The sequence below is a fragment of the Bufo bufo genome, chromosome 2, assembly GCF_905171765.1.
Source record: "Bufo bufo chromosome 2, aBufBuf1.1, whole genome shotgun sequence".
NCBI lineage: Eukaryota > Metazoa > Chordata > Amphibia > Anura > Bufonidae > Bufo > Bufo bufo.
In genome coordinates this window covers 766,035,502-766,048,630 of record NC_053390.1, presented here as the reverse complement: position 1 = coordinate 766,048,630, position 13,129 = coordinate 766,035,502, and the positions used below count along the sequence as shown (strand labels likewise).

At 42.6% G+C, this 13,129-nt stretch overlaps 1 protein-coding gene across 3 annotated transcripts in view; it reads left to right on the top strand.

The window, feature by feature from the left end:
- The window catches only part of LOC120990315, a 459,898-nt gene that overhangs the window by 112,556 nt on the left and 334,213 nt on the right, over positions 1-13,129 (top strand). For all 3 annotated transcript variants that reach the window (XM_040419046.1, XM_040419047.1, XM_040419045.1), the window contains exons 5-6: positions 7,732-7,827; positions 7,945-8,036. In XM_040419046.1, coding sequence (XP_040274980.1) covers positions 7,732-7,827; positions 7,945-8,036 — 188 coding nt within the window. The remainder of the gene's footprint in view (positions 1-7,731; positions 7,828-7,944; positions 8,037-13,129) is intronic.

Here is a 13,129-nt window from a genome sequence, read left to right as displayed (position 1 = left end):
TACGCCAGAGTTAAGGTATTGGGCCTTGGAGAAGATTTTCTATGTCCCAGGATCAGTCAGGAATAGAGTGCAAGCTCCTGTACTGCAAGTCCTGTGTTTAACACTCTGAAGTCGCCTTGCTAAATCTGTATTGCCTGCCTCAACCGTATTGAAAAATCAACTGTATGCAAAGGAACTGTGCTTCCGTTAATGTCTCTATATGAAAACTACTAAAGTTGGAGTTTTGTTTTAACACCACGTGGTTCCTCAGTTATTCCTGCTATCAGCAAACGGCGTGCCACCGTTTAATTGGCACTGGCGTCACGAACATTTTCTACCATCACCTGCCTTTGCAGAGAGTCAGCCGTCTCAGGTTAGTGTCTATTGCACTACAACACCCAGGAACACTATTAACACAACTTGAGTACGCTGCATATGTACCCTAAACTAGTAGCAACAAAACTGCCACCCTATCCCGTAGTTTCTAAAATGGGGTCACTTTTTTGGAGTTTCTACTCTAGGGGTGCATCAGGGGGGCTTCAAATGGGACATGGTGTCAAAAAAAACAGTCCAGCAAAATCTGCCTTCTAAAAACCGTATGGCATTCCTTTCCTAGTGCTCCTTGCCGTGTGCCCGTACAGCAGTTTACGACCACATATGGGGTGTTTCTGTAAACTACAGAATCGGGGCAATAAATATAGCATTTTGTTTGGCTGTTAACCCTTGCTTTGTTACTGGAAAAAAAATATTAAAATGGAAAATCTGCCAAAAAAGTGAAATTTTGAAATTGTATCTCTATTTTCCATTAAATCTTGTGCAACACCTAAAGGGTTAACAAAGTTTGTAAAATCAGTTTTGAATACCGTGAGGGGTGTAGTTTCTAGAATGGGGTCATTTTTGGGTGGTTTCTATTATGTAAGCCTCACAAAGTGACTTCAGACCTGAACTGGTCCCTAAAAAGTGAGTTTTTGAAAATTTCTGAAAAATTTCAAGATTTGCTTTCTAAACTTCTAAGCCTTGTAACATCCCCCAAAAATAAAATATCATTCCCAAATTGATCCAAACATAAAGGAGACATATGGGGAATGTAAAGTAATAACTATTTTTATAGGTATTACTATGTATTATAGAAGTAGAGAAATTGAAACTTGGAAATTTGCAATTTTTTACAAATTTTTTGGTAAATTTGGTATTTTTTTTATAAATAAAAATGATATTTTTTTACTTCATTTTACCAGTGTCATGAAGTACAATATGTGACGAAAAAACAATCTCAGAATGGCCTGGATAAGTCAAAGTGTTTTAAAGTTATCCCCACTTAAAGTGACACTGGTCAGATTTACAAAAAATGGCCTGGTCCTTAAGGTGATATAAGGGTGTGTCCTTAAGGGGTTAATACTGAGTCCGATGCACCGTTAGCTTATGTGTAAAATGACAGATGAAATGTGGATGTCGCAGCAGTTGAACAAGATAAACGCGGTGCTATATTAGACTAAATGTTAAAGGGGTTCTGCAGTTTGTTTTAACTGATGATCTATCCTCTGGATAGCTCATCAACATCTGACCCCCGCCGATTAGCTGTTTGAGAAGGCAGCGGCGCTCCAGCAGCGCAGCGGGCTTCTCACTATTTACCGCAGGCCCAGTGACGTCACGACTAATATCACTGGCCTGGGCGCAGCTAAGCTCCGTTCATTTGAATGGTCAGATGATGATGATCTATCCAGAGTATAGATCATCAGTTAAAACAAACTGTAGAACCCCTTTAAGACTGAGACTGAAAGAGTCCCCCCCACCCCACTGAGAATTGGGTGGCTAAGGTGTTGTGTCACGGCTAGTGAAATACAAGAAATGAAACCATAGTAAATTATACTAACACTCACTCACAGGCCCTTAATTGTAAATGTGTGTGCACACTGCTATAGTCACATTTTAGTTCACTCACGGTTCGGGGTCCCCCTTTATTAAGTATAATTTCTTCCCAATAAGGGCACTGATCTAGAGTGGAAGCAAGGGTTCTCCAGATGTATTAGCTGGTCTCCAAGGAATCGAGGGTTCAACTGCTGTAGTGAGGTTAAGCAGTAAGATGGCATAGAAGGAAGCTTTGTTTTTTTCCCGCAATACATGCACAGAGAATGAGGCCGATGTGCAATATACTGGGCCTCTAAAAACAGCTCTTTAAAGACATTTGGTTTTCGGCACCAAAGGGAAAGGTTTCTAAGTAGAGTAACTCAGGTTCAACTTCCTCTTTCACTGTAGTCTGTAATTCAGGTTTGTGCAGGCGATTTCCAGAGACGTCGGAGGGTGTGACTGTTCTCCTCTAGAATACTAGGTGGTAGGGAAGGTTCAGTCCTGTGGGGCAGAAATGGTTTAGCTCAGCGGCTGTAATGTCCCTAGGATCAGGACTCACTGAAGATTCAGTGTATTAGAAAGCCATCCTTTATTTGCTTTAGGCCTTATGCACACGACCGTTCTGTGCTTGCAGTCCGCAAAACACGGAAGCCGCCCGTGTGCCTTCCACAGTTTGCGGAACGGAACAGGCGGTCCATTGTAGAAATGCCTATTCTTGTCCGCAAAACGGACAAGAATAGGACATGTTATATTTTTTTGCAGGGCCACGGAACGGAGCAACGGATGCGGACAGCATCTTTTGCAGCCCCATTGAAGTGAATAGGTCCACGCCCAAGCCACAAAAACTGCGGCTCGGATGCGGACCACAACAACGGTCGTGTGCATGAGGCCTTACAGAGCTTTTCTGAGATTCCAAAAAGTTGACCTGAAATCTGTGACTAATTTTATAATAAAATAAAATAAATCAAAAGATAGAAATCAACACTCAATTTTTGACACATTTGTCCCATTTGAAGCCCCCCTGATGTACCCCTAGAGTAGAAACTCCAAAAAAGTAACCACATTTTGGAAAATAAACCCCTCAAGGTATTCAAAACTGATTTTACAAGCTTTGTTAACCCCATGTTGTATTTTTATAGAGCAGGTTGTTACGAACGCGACAATACCAAATACCACATTTTTGGTTGTTTGTTTCAGTTTTACATAAAGCATTTTTTAAAAATATAAATAAAATTTGTGTCTCCATATTCCTATTTTTTGGGCGACTGTCTTATGTAGGGGCACATTTTTTTCGGTATGAGATTACAGTTTGATTGGTACTATTTTTGGGTGGATATGACTTTTTGATCGCTTGGTATTATGCTTTTTGGGATGTAAAGTGACAAAAAATGGCTTTTTTGAAACCGTTTCTATTTTTTTTTTATGGTGTTCACCTGAGGGGTTAGGTCATGTGGTATTTTTATTTAGCAGGTTGTTACGGATGCGGCGATACCTAATATGTCTACTTATTTTATTTTGTTTGCATTTAACACAATAATATTTTTTAACCAAAAAAAAATCATGTTTTAGTGTCTCATATTCTGAGAGCCATAGTATTTTTTTTAGATTGTCTTAGGTAGGTTATAATTTTTTTTGGTATGAGATGACAGTTTGATTGGTACTATTTCAAGGTGCCTATGACTTTTTTTCATCGCTTCGTATTACAGTTTTTGTGATTGTCACGGATGTAGTAGGGGAGAATTAAAAGACAACCAGAAGGAAGGGAAAAGACACTAGGCCTCACCGCTAGGGAAGGAAAAGGGTCACCACCTATAAAACCCTGCTCCTGGCCCTAACTCCTATCCGTATGGGCACCTCTTGATGGTAAAGATGCCCATACACAGGAACCTAGAAAACCCTGGTGGCCCTCGGATGCCCTAATGGTAATGACAGGGTAGAGAAAACCCGCTCCTACCCTGGTGAAGGAACCAGTGTCTCGCTGAGGCCTAGTAAACAACAAATGTGGGGGGGAATACAAAATACAACAAGCGGAACACTTAATTCTAAGGCTGATGGATGATGGATGAACAGGACTTCAACTAGAACCACACTCCAGCTCTTCCAAAAACCAAATGAAGCTATCCAGAGCAAGGAGTGATGGGTACAGTCAGACTAAATAGGGTGAGGTAAAGGTCACATGATCCACACCTGAACAGGAGGTGTGGACATACAAGAAACACACAGACAAAATTAAACCAAAACCAAAAAAGGCTGTCAGATCACTAATGTGCAGATAATCTTTCAGACCTTCTAAAACCTGTCACCGGTGTGACAGTACCCCCCCTTCTACGGGTGACCTCCGGGCACCAAGGACCGACCTTATCAGGATGAGCTCTGTGGAATGCTCTCACCAGATGACTTGCATTAACATCGGTCGCTGGAACCCACATCCTCTCCTCTGGTCCGTACCCTCTCCAATGAACGAGATACTGGAGGGATATCTTGAGAATTTGGGAGTCCACCATCCTGCTTATCTGAAATTCAAAATTGCCGTCCACCATGACAGGAGCGGGAGGCAAGGAGGACGGCTCAACAGGTTCAACACATTTCTTTAACAACGATTTATGGATTTTCAATGCCTGAGGAAGTTCAAGACGGAAGGCTACAGGGTTAACAATGGCAGTAATCTTATATGGACCAATAAATCTTGGTCCCAACTTCCAAGAAGGTACCTTAAGTTTAATGTTTCTTGTAGACAGCCACACAGAATCACCCACTTTCAGGTCCGGACCACTCGTACGTTTCCTGTCAGATGCACGCTTATACCTGTTGCCCATCTTTTCCAGGTTATTTTGGATTTTCTGCCAAATAGAAGACAAAGAAGAAGAAAATCGTTCCTCCTCAGGAATGCCAGGAATATGAGCACCAGAAAATGTACCAAACTGTGGATGGAACCAAAATGCCCCAAAAAACTGTGTCTTTTCAGTGGATTCCTGTCTACGGTTATTTATAGCAAACTCAGCTAACGACAAAAATAAAGACCAGTCTTCCTGATTCTCTGAAACAAAACATCTCAAGTAAGTGTCCAGATTCTGATTAGTGCGCTCCGTCTGTCTGTTCGACTGAGGATGAAAAGCCAAAGAGAAGGATAATTGTACACCCAGACGAGTACAGAACGCTCTCCAGAATCTGGAAACAAACTGAGTCCCTCTATTGGACACCACATCAGAGGGAATGCCATGTGTGATGGACTGAACCGTCACTGGGGCTGCTGGAGAAGCCTGAGGGCCAGCCTCCTTCCTACAGACTATGGACCGAGAACTATGGAGACCCCCTCAGACCTTTTGGGGTTACAAGGAACTATGAACCCTGATTTTATGTGTGGAATTTATATGTCACATATTTCCTATTGCCCATTAAAGGTGCATGGTGTGGATCCAGCAACACAAAAAGGGTTAACTCTGCACTGAGACTCCCACTGATTGTGTTAGTGATGGGATTAAGTAGCTGATTATAGGAGCAGCCCACTCCTAGATGAGTAGATCACCATATGATACACTCAGGAGATAATCCCATCACATGTGTCTCCTCCCTCCCTATTCATTCATTATGGAGGGGGTGAAGATGTCTGTTTGCATGTTGTTCATGGTTGATTACGTTATGTTTTTAGACTTCTTGAACTGTATATATACTGAGTTAATCTTCAATAAAGAGAGTTCCTGTTTTACCCTTCATCATGTTGAGGCTGGTGTTTGGGTAACTGATCGACACTGAGGATTGCTATACGCTGAAGATTTGCTATACTCCCCTGGCTATAACTACTAGCTCTTGTAAGAGCTGTTCCTGCTCTCTGGATTTAGGAGAGGTTCACCCACTGGAGCCTTGTCATAAGTCCAGGGTGGGAAGGAGACGGCGAGACCAAAACCAAGCTTCGGCGGTTCGTGGGGTCTGCAGTGCTTACGGTGTCGAGTGGAGTGCTTGGAGTCCTCGGGAAGCACTAGGAGCATCCATCGACGGAGGTACCCAGTCGGGGTGCCAGGAGATCCATTACATCATGTGACACCGTTTTTATTTTATCTTTTTTACGGTGTTCATCTGAGGGGTTAGGTCATGTGGTATTTTTATAGAGCAGATTTTTTTTTACATTTAACACAATAATATTTTTGAAACAAAAAAAAACTGGTTTTAGTGTCTTCATAGTCTGAAAGCCATATTTTTTTTATTTTTTTTTGGGGGCGATAGTCTTAGGTAGGATATCATTTTTGGCGGGATGAGATGATGGTTTGATTTGCACTATTTTGGGGTGCATATGACTTTTTGATCGCTTGCTAATACACTTTTTGTGATGTAAGATGACAAAAATAGCATTTTTGACACCATTTTTATTTTAATTTTTGATGGTGTTCACCACTTTTTGACACTGGGCAGGGACAAGACAACACTAGAGGGCAAAGCTAAGGCAGTACCAGCTGGTTCTTAACCCCAAAATTTCTTTGGTTCTTAACCCCTTAATGACCGGCTGATTTTTCATATTTTTTTCATTTTCATTTTTTACTCTCAGCCTTTCCAAAGCCTTAACTTTTTAAGCCATATGAGGGCTTGTCTTTTGATGAAAATGAAAAAAACTATTTTGCCACAGTTATATGGGTTTTGTTTTTACAGAATTACCTATGCAATAAAACAGACCCATTACTTTCATTCTGTGGGTCAGCATGACTACAACAATACCATATATGTATAGTTTTTTGTGTTTTAATACGGGAAAAAACACTGTTTTAATACTTTGCATTGCCATATTCTTACCCCCATAAATTTTTGGGGGGTTTTTATGTGTATGGAGCTGTGTGAGAGCTAATTTTTGTGGGGTGATCTTTACTTTTCATTGATACCATTTTGGAGAGTGCATGACTTTTTGATAATTTTTTTATTTTTTGTGGGAAGCAAAGCACCAAAACTAATATTTTTTATATTTTAATAGTATGGGCGTTTTCACATGCGGCAATACCCATGATGTTTATTTTTTTAATTGTTTATGTATTTTTATTTTGGGAAAGGGGTGGTGATTTGAATTTTTATATATTTTTTAAAACTTTTTTCTTTTTCTTTTTACACTTTTTATTAGTTCCCTTAAGGAACATGAATAAGCAATCTTTAGATTGCTTCTCTCATAGACTCCAATGTATTAGCATTGGAGACTTTAAGAATTTTACTGTGAAGAACTAAAATGCAGCAGCCTCGGATCATTCAGTCGGACCGAGGCTGCCGCACGCACCATCCGGCGACCCCCGATCCTCACTTGGGGGAGCTGGTGCACGCCTGAGAGCATGCGTTCCTGGGTTTTGACCTCCCAGCGATCAACATTATCATCGACTGCATACATTAGCCTCGTGTGTCTGCTGCTATCTTTAATGTCCTGACTGCCTTCATATACAGTATATGCATAAGGTGGTCAGGAATGGTTGTCTCACAAAGCATCATTTACAAACCAGCACCTGGATCTGAATACTTTTATAATTGCATGTATTTAAAAATGTAGTTTAGCCAGTGAGCTATTCAATAAAATGTATCTGTATAGCGCCACCTGCTGCTTGTTCTGGTAATTTTTTGTCTGTCTCACTGATCTGTTCAAATATGCTTGGTTTACATCTTCAATTTGCCACCAGCCATATGTTCTGTTAGAAGCTGTGGCAGTTAGGAGTGAGCTGCAGCAAAAAGGACAGACTGCAGAGCAATTGGAGCAATGAATGTGGATATCTCTGGACCTATGAGGGATACTAGAATGAGTCTAGCCTTATTAAAAAAAGATTGTCATGTACTATATGGTGTTCATTTTTTACATCAATCATGGCATAACCCATTTAAGGGGTTACGAACAAATATAGAGTATTTTAAATCTCAGTAAGTTCTTTTTATTTTTTCTTAAAGGTGAAAGACTTTCTCAAAACATATGAAAATAAAAAGGATAAATTCAAAACAGTAATGAAGCCCATCTGTGTTGAGTTGAAGCCTGCTGATGCTCATGTAAGTATTAAGACTAAAAAAGAAACAAAATTCTAAAACAATATACAGTGCAAAAGATATTTAAGGTTATTTGTCTAAATGGAATTACAATGACTTGTTTTTTTCTTTTGTGCACAGGCTGTAGAGCAATCCAAAAATCTTTTTTTAAGTTTACCAAACTATTTCAAAGAGGGTGGAAGAATTGATACCGAGCCATTCATATTGCCACAGTAAGTGCGGGGGTGGGGGAGGGGGTTAATTATAGTAGTTGGAGTAAGGGCTTGTTCACACGAACGTAAGGGCTCCGTGCCCGTGCTGCGGGCTGCATACGGCAGTTCCGCACTACACAGGTCACAAGCCGTGTGCATTCCGCATCACGGATGCAGACTCATTCACTTGAATGGGTCTGCAAATCCGGAGATGCAGTGCGGAACGGAATGGAAGCATGGAACGGAACCCCACAGAAGTACTACGGAGTGCTTCTGTGGTGTCCCGTTCCGTGCTTCCATTCCGCAAAAAGATAGAACTTGTTCTATCTTTTTGCGGAACGGACGGATCGCGGACCGCATTCACGGGAGTGGGTCTGCGATCCGCATGTGGCTGCCCCACGGTTGGTGCCCGTGCATTGCAGACCGCAATTTGCGGCCAACAGCACAGGCACGGAGCCCTTACGTTGGTGTGAACAAGCCCTAACTGGGCTGCTTTAATTTGGGAAAAATGTGCCCTAAGGGAATAACTATTATGACTTTCCACAAAACGATTATATTTTTACTTGTTTAATAATTATTATGCATCAAAGGCATAATAATGCCTTTGTAACACTAAAATGCAGGAAAGAGGATGTTGCTTAGGCTACGAGCAATTAGTGGAACGGAATGGGCCACCCCTTATAGAAATGCCTATTCTTGTCTGCAAAATAGACAAGAATAGGAAATGTTGCATTTTTTTGTGGGGCCATGGAACAGACAGGTGATGGTCCACACCCCTTCTCCAGCAGTCAAGGCTCTACCACCTCAGCAGAAGAGAGTTGTTTCCTTCCCATTGTCTACTGGTCCTTATGATCCTCCTGGTCACATATTTTGCCAGCAATCGATCACTGACATGATTGCAAAAATACTATAGTATGTGTGCGCTCATCCAATGGCGCAGAAGCTGAATGTGCTCCTTGCAAAGCCGTCATTACTAGGGTTGAGCGAACCCGAACTGTAAAGTTAGAGTTCGTACCGAACTTTAGGATTTTGGGACCCCGGACCCGAACCCGAACATTTCCGTAAAAGTTTGGGTTCGGTGTTCGCCGCTTTCTTGGCGCTATTTGAAAGACAATCAACAAGCGTCATACTATTTACCCCAAGAGGCCATTACAGCCATGCCTACTAATGGCATGGCTGTGATTGGCCAGAGCAGCATGTGACCCAGCCTCTATATAAGCTTGAGTCACGTAGCGCTGCACGTCACTCTGCTGTTACAAGTGTAGGGAGAGGATGCTGCTGGACTTGTGATTTCAGGGAGAGAATCTAACTCAGCGATCTACAGACAAATAGTTGTGTGGGTGCAGGGCACTATCGTTTTACCCTGCCCTGAGCTCATTGACCAAAAAATACTAACTTTTAGAATTCTGTTAGTTAGGTGGGTGGCGGCGGGGGCGGACATTTTATGCATGCTCAGTGCACCAGCACTGCATCTGAGCTTTTGGGACATTGCAAATCACCATTATTTTGGGGCAAACTACAACATCTGTATTAGTCAGTGTGCAATTTAAGGTAGAAATACACCCATCATTTTCTGGAGTTTGAAAAACACACTTTTTTTCTTCAAAAAACAGTATTTTCCAGATCTGCAAGTGTTAAATTCAAGTTTAATATCTACAGCTTTAATATTCTGTTAGCAAAAAAAGACTTTTTTGGCAATCTACAACATCTGTATTAGTGTGCAATTAGGTAGTAATACACCCATCATTTTCTGGGGTTTGAAAAACACACAATTTTTTTCAAAAAACAGTATTTTCCAGATCTGCAAGTGTTAAATTCAAGTTTAATATCTACAGCTTTCATATTCTGTTAGCAAAAAAAGATTTTTTGGGCAATCTACAACATCTGTATTAGGCCTCCTGCACACAACAGTTTTTTTTTTCTATTTACTGGCTGTTTTTTGCGTTCCGTATACGGTCCGTATACGGACCGTTCATTTCAATGGTTCCGCAAAAAAAATGGAATGTACTCCGTATGCATTCCGCTTCCGGATTTCCGTTCAGTTGAAAGATAGAACATGTCCTATTATTGCCCTCAAATCACGTTCCGTGGCTCCATTCAAGTCAATGGGTCCGCAAAAAAATGGAACACATACGGAATGTACTCCATATGTCTTCCGTATCCGTTCCGTTTTTTGCGGAACCATCTATTCAAAATGTTATGCCCAGCCCAATTTCTTCTATGTAATTACTTGTATACTTTATATGCCATACGGAAAAACGGAACGGAAACACAACAGAAACAAAAAATGGAACAACGGATCCGTGAAAAATGGACCGCAAAACACTGATAAAGCCATACGGTCATGTGCAGGAGGCCTTAGTCAGTGTGGAATTTAAGGTAGAAATACACCCATCATTTTCTGGGGTTTGAAAAACACACTCTTTTGACAAAAAACACTATTTTCAGGCCTTGCAGCATCAGCACGTGGGAAATTACAGGCTTATATACTGCTGTCAAATTCAGTTTTTAAACAAACACTCATTTGGGCACAAAAAATTTAGTTGGCAGCCTTTGATGCAGGTGTCATTGTGAGATACACCCTTAATACATTTGGTTAAATTCAGAGATTTTAAATACCGCCATTTGGTGCACCAATATTGAATTCAGGCCTACACTGGTTCAGGCCCTGTGAGATACCCTCTCTACATACAGGGGTTTGAATTAGGCATTTGAAATACAGCCATTTGAAATACAGCCATTTTGTGCAAAGATATATTTACTTCAGGCCTACACTGGTTCAGGGCGTGTGTGATCCCCCCTATACATACAGGGGTTTGAATTAGGCATTTGAAATACAGCCATTTGAAATACAGCCTTTTTGTGCAAAGAAATCTTTCATTGAGACCTAGTCTGGTTCAGGCCGTGTGAGATACACCCTTTAGATACTGTCGTTCTTTTCTACTATTAATTAAACACCCATTTAGGGCAAGATCCTAAATTCAAAAAATATGAGGAGGGCGTCAAATAAGGGACATGGCCCAGGTCGTGGTGCTGCTGGTGGAGCTCCTGTTGCAGGGAGAGGATGTGGTTGATCTGTGCCAGCTACACGCACAAGTGAAACCCCTTCCTCAGGTGCGAGTAGGCGACAAAACCTGCAGCGGTATTTGATCGAGCCTAATGCTGCTCTACGAATGGTGAGGCCTGAACAAGTACAGGCGATAGTAGATTGGGTTGCTGACAGTGGATCCAGTTCCTGCACATTGTCTCCCACCCAGTCTCCTTCTAAAAAGACCACAGTTGTCACCTGCAGCCGATGTCCATCAGTCTTTCACCTCACCCCCTTGCAAATCAGCCAAGAAGTCTGAGCCCCAAGTCATGCAGCAGTCTCTTCTGCTTTTTGATGACGCTGTTAGCAGGGTTTCCCAGTGCCATCCACCTAGCCCTGCCCCAGAAGTGGAAGAGATAAAGTGCACCGATGCCCAAGCACTTATTTTGCAAGATGAGTACATGGTAGGACCATCGCAGCACATCTCGGGATGATGACGAAACACAGGTGCCAACTGCTGGGGCTTTCGAAAGGGTGCAGACCGACAAGGAAGTCAGGGGTGAAGACTGGGTGGAAGATGATGTGGAGGACGATGAGGACGACCCCACATGGAATCAAGGTCATGAGAGTGACCGATGTAGTTCGGAGGAAGAGGCGGTGGTCGCACAGAGCCACCAGCACAGCAGAAGAGGGAGCAGGGTGCAAAAGCGGAGCGGCCGTCCTCTAAACGGTACGCCTCCTACTGCCCACCGCAGCAAGGGACTGAGCACACCAAAGCCAGCTCCAAGGAGTTCCCTGGCGTGGCAGTTCTTCAGACAATGTGCTGACGACAAGACACGAGTGGTTTGCACGCTGTGCAATCAGAGCCTGAAGCGAGGCAAAAACATTGTCAACCTGAGCACAACCTGCATGACCAGGCATTTAAGTGCAAAGCACGAGCTGCAGTGGAGTAGACACCTCAAAAACCAAGAAAGGTCTCTGGCTCCTCCTGCTTCCTCTTCTGCTGCAGTCTCGGCATCTTCATCCCCCTCTGGAGTGACAGTGTCACATCTGTGACAGGTCCGAGAAGGTCTGAAAGATTATCTATGCATTAGTGATCTGACAGCCTCTTTTGGTTTCACTTTGTCTCTGTGTTGCTGGTATGTCCACACCTCCTGGTCAGGTGTGGATCATGTGACCTCTACCACGCCCTATTTAGTCTGACTTTTCCCATCACTCCTTGCTTGGGATAGCTTCATTTGGTCTTGGAAGAGCTGGAGTGTGGTTTGTGTTGAAGTCCTGTTCATCCTTCATCCTCTGAAGTTAAAAGTTCAGCTTGTCGTGTTTTGTATTTCCCTCCCCCCGGTTGTTTACTAGGCCTCAGTGAGACGCTAGTTCCTTCACCAGGGAAGGAACAGGTGGTGTCACCACCAGATCTCGGAGAAGTTCTGATAGATGTTCTTCAGTACTTCCTGCATGATGTTCTTTTGTTTTGTTTTCGCTTTGACATCTCTTCTCCCTCTCCCAGCTGTCATCTATTAGCAGTGATTGCATCCCTATATATCTCCTCCCATACTGCTTCACTTTGCGGTTTATACTACTTCCTGGATTGGTTTCACTGCTTGAAGTTGCTACTGCTGGTTCCTCAAGATAAGTCTATTTCTGTATTGTGTTTTCCTGTTGACTTGATTCTAGGTGACCCTGACTCCCTCCGTATTAAGTGCAGGGAGCCGGTGGTCGTGTCCCCTCACTATTATAGGGTTTGCAGGTGTCACTCAGTCTAAGGTACGTGGACATGCAACTTTCTATCATTGAGATCTTTGCATGGGCTGAGCAGTGAGGGAGAGCTCTAGGGCTTTAATAGGGCTCACCCTTTTGTTCCTTAGTTTTGGATCAAGTCAGTCGGATCTTTATTTTGTTACTTATTGATTCCTGCAACACCATCCGTGACAGGTGGTCTCTGCCCTGTCATTATCTTTAGGGCATCTGAGGGTCACCAGGGTTTTCTAGGTTCCCGTGTATGGGTATCTCTACCATCAAGAGGTGCCCATACGGATAGGAGTTAGGGTCAGGAGCAGGGTTTTGTAGGTGGTGACCCTTTTCCTTC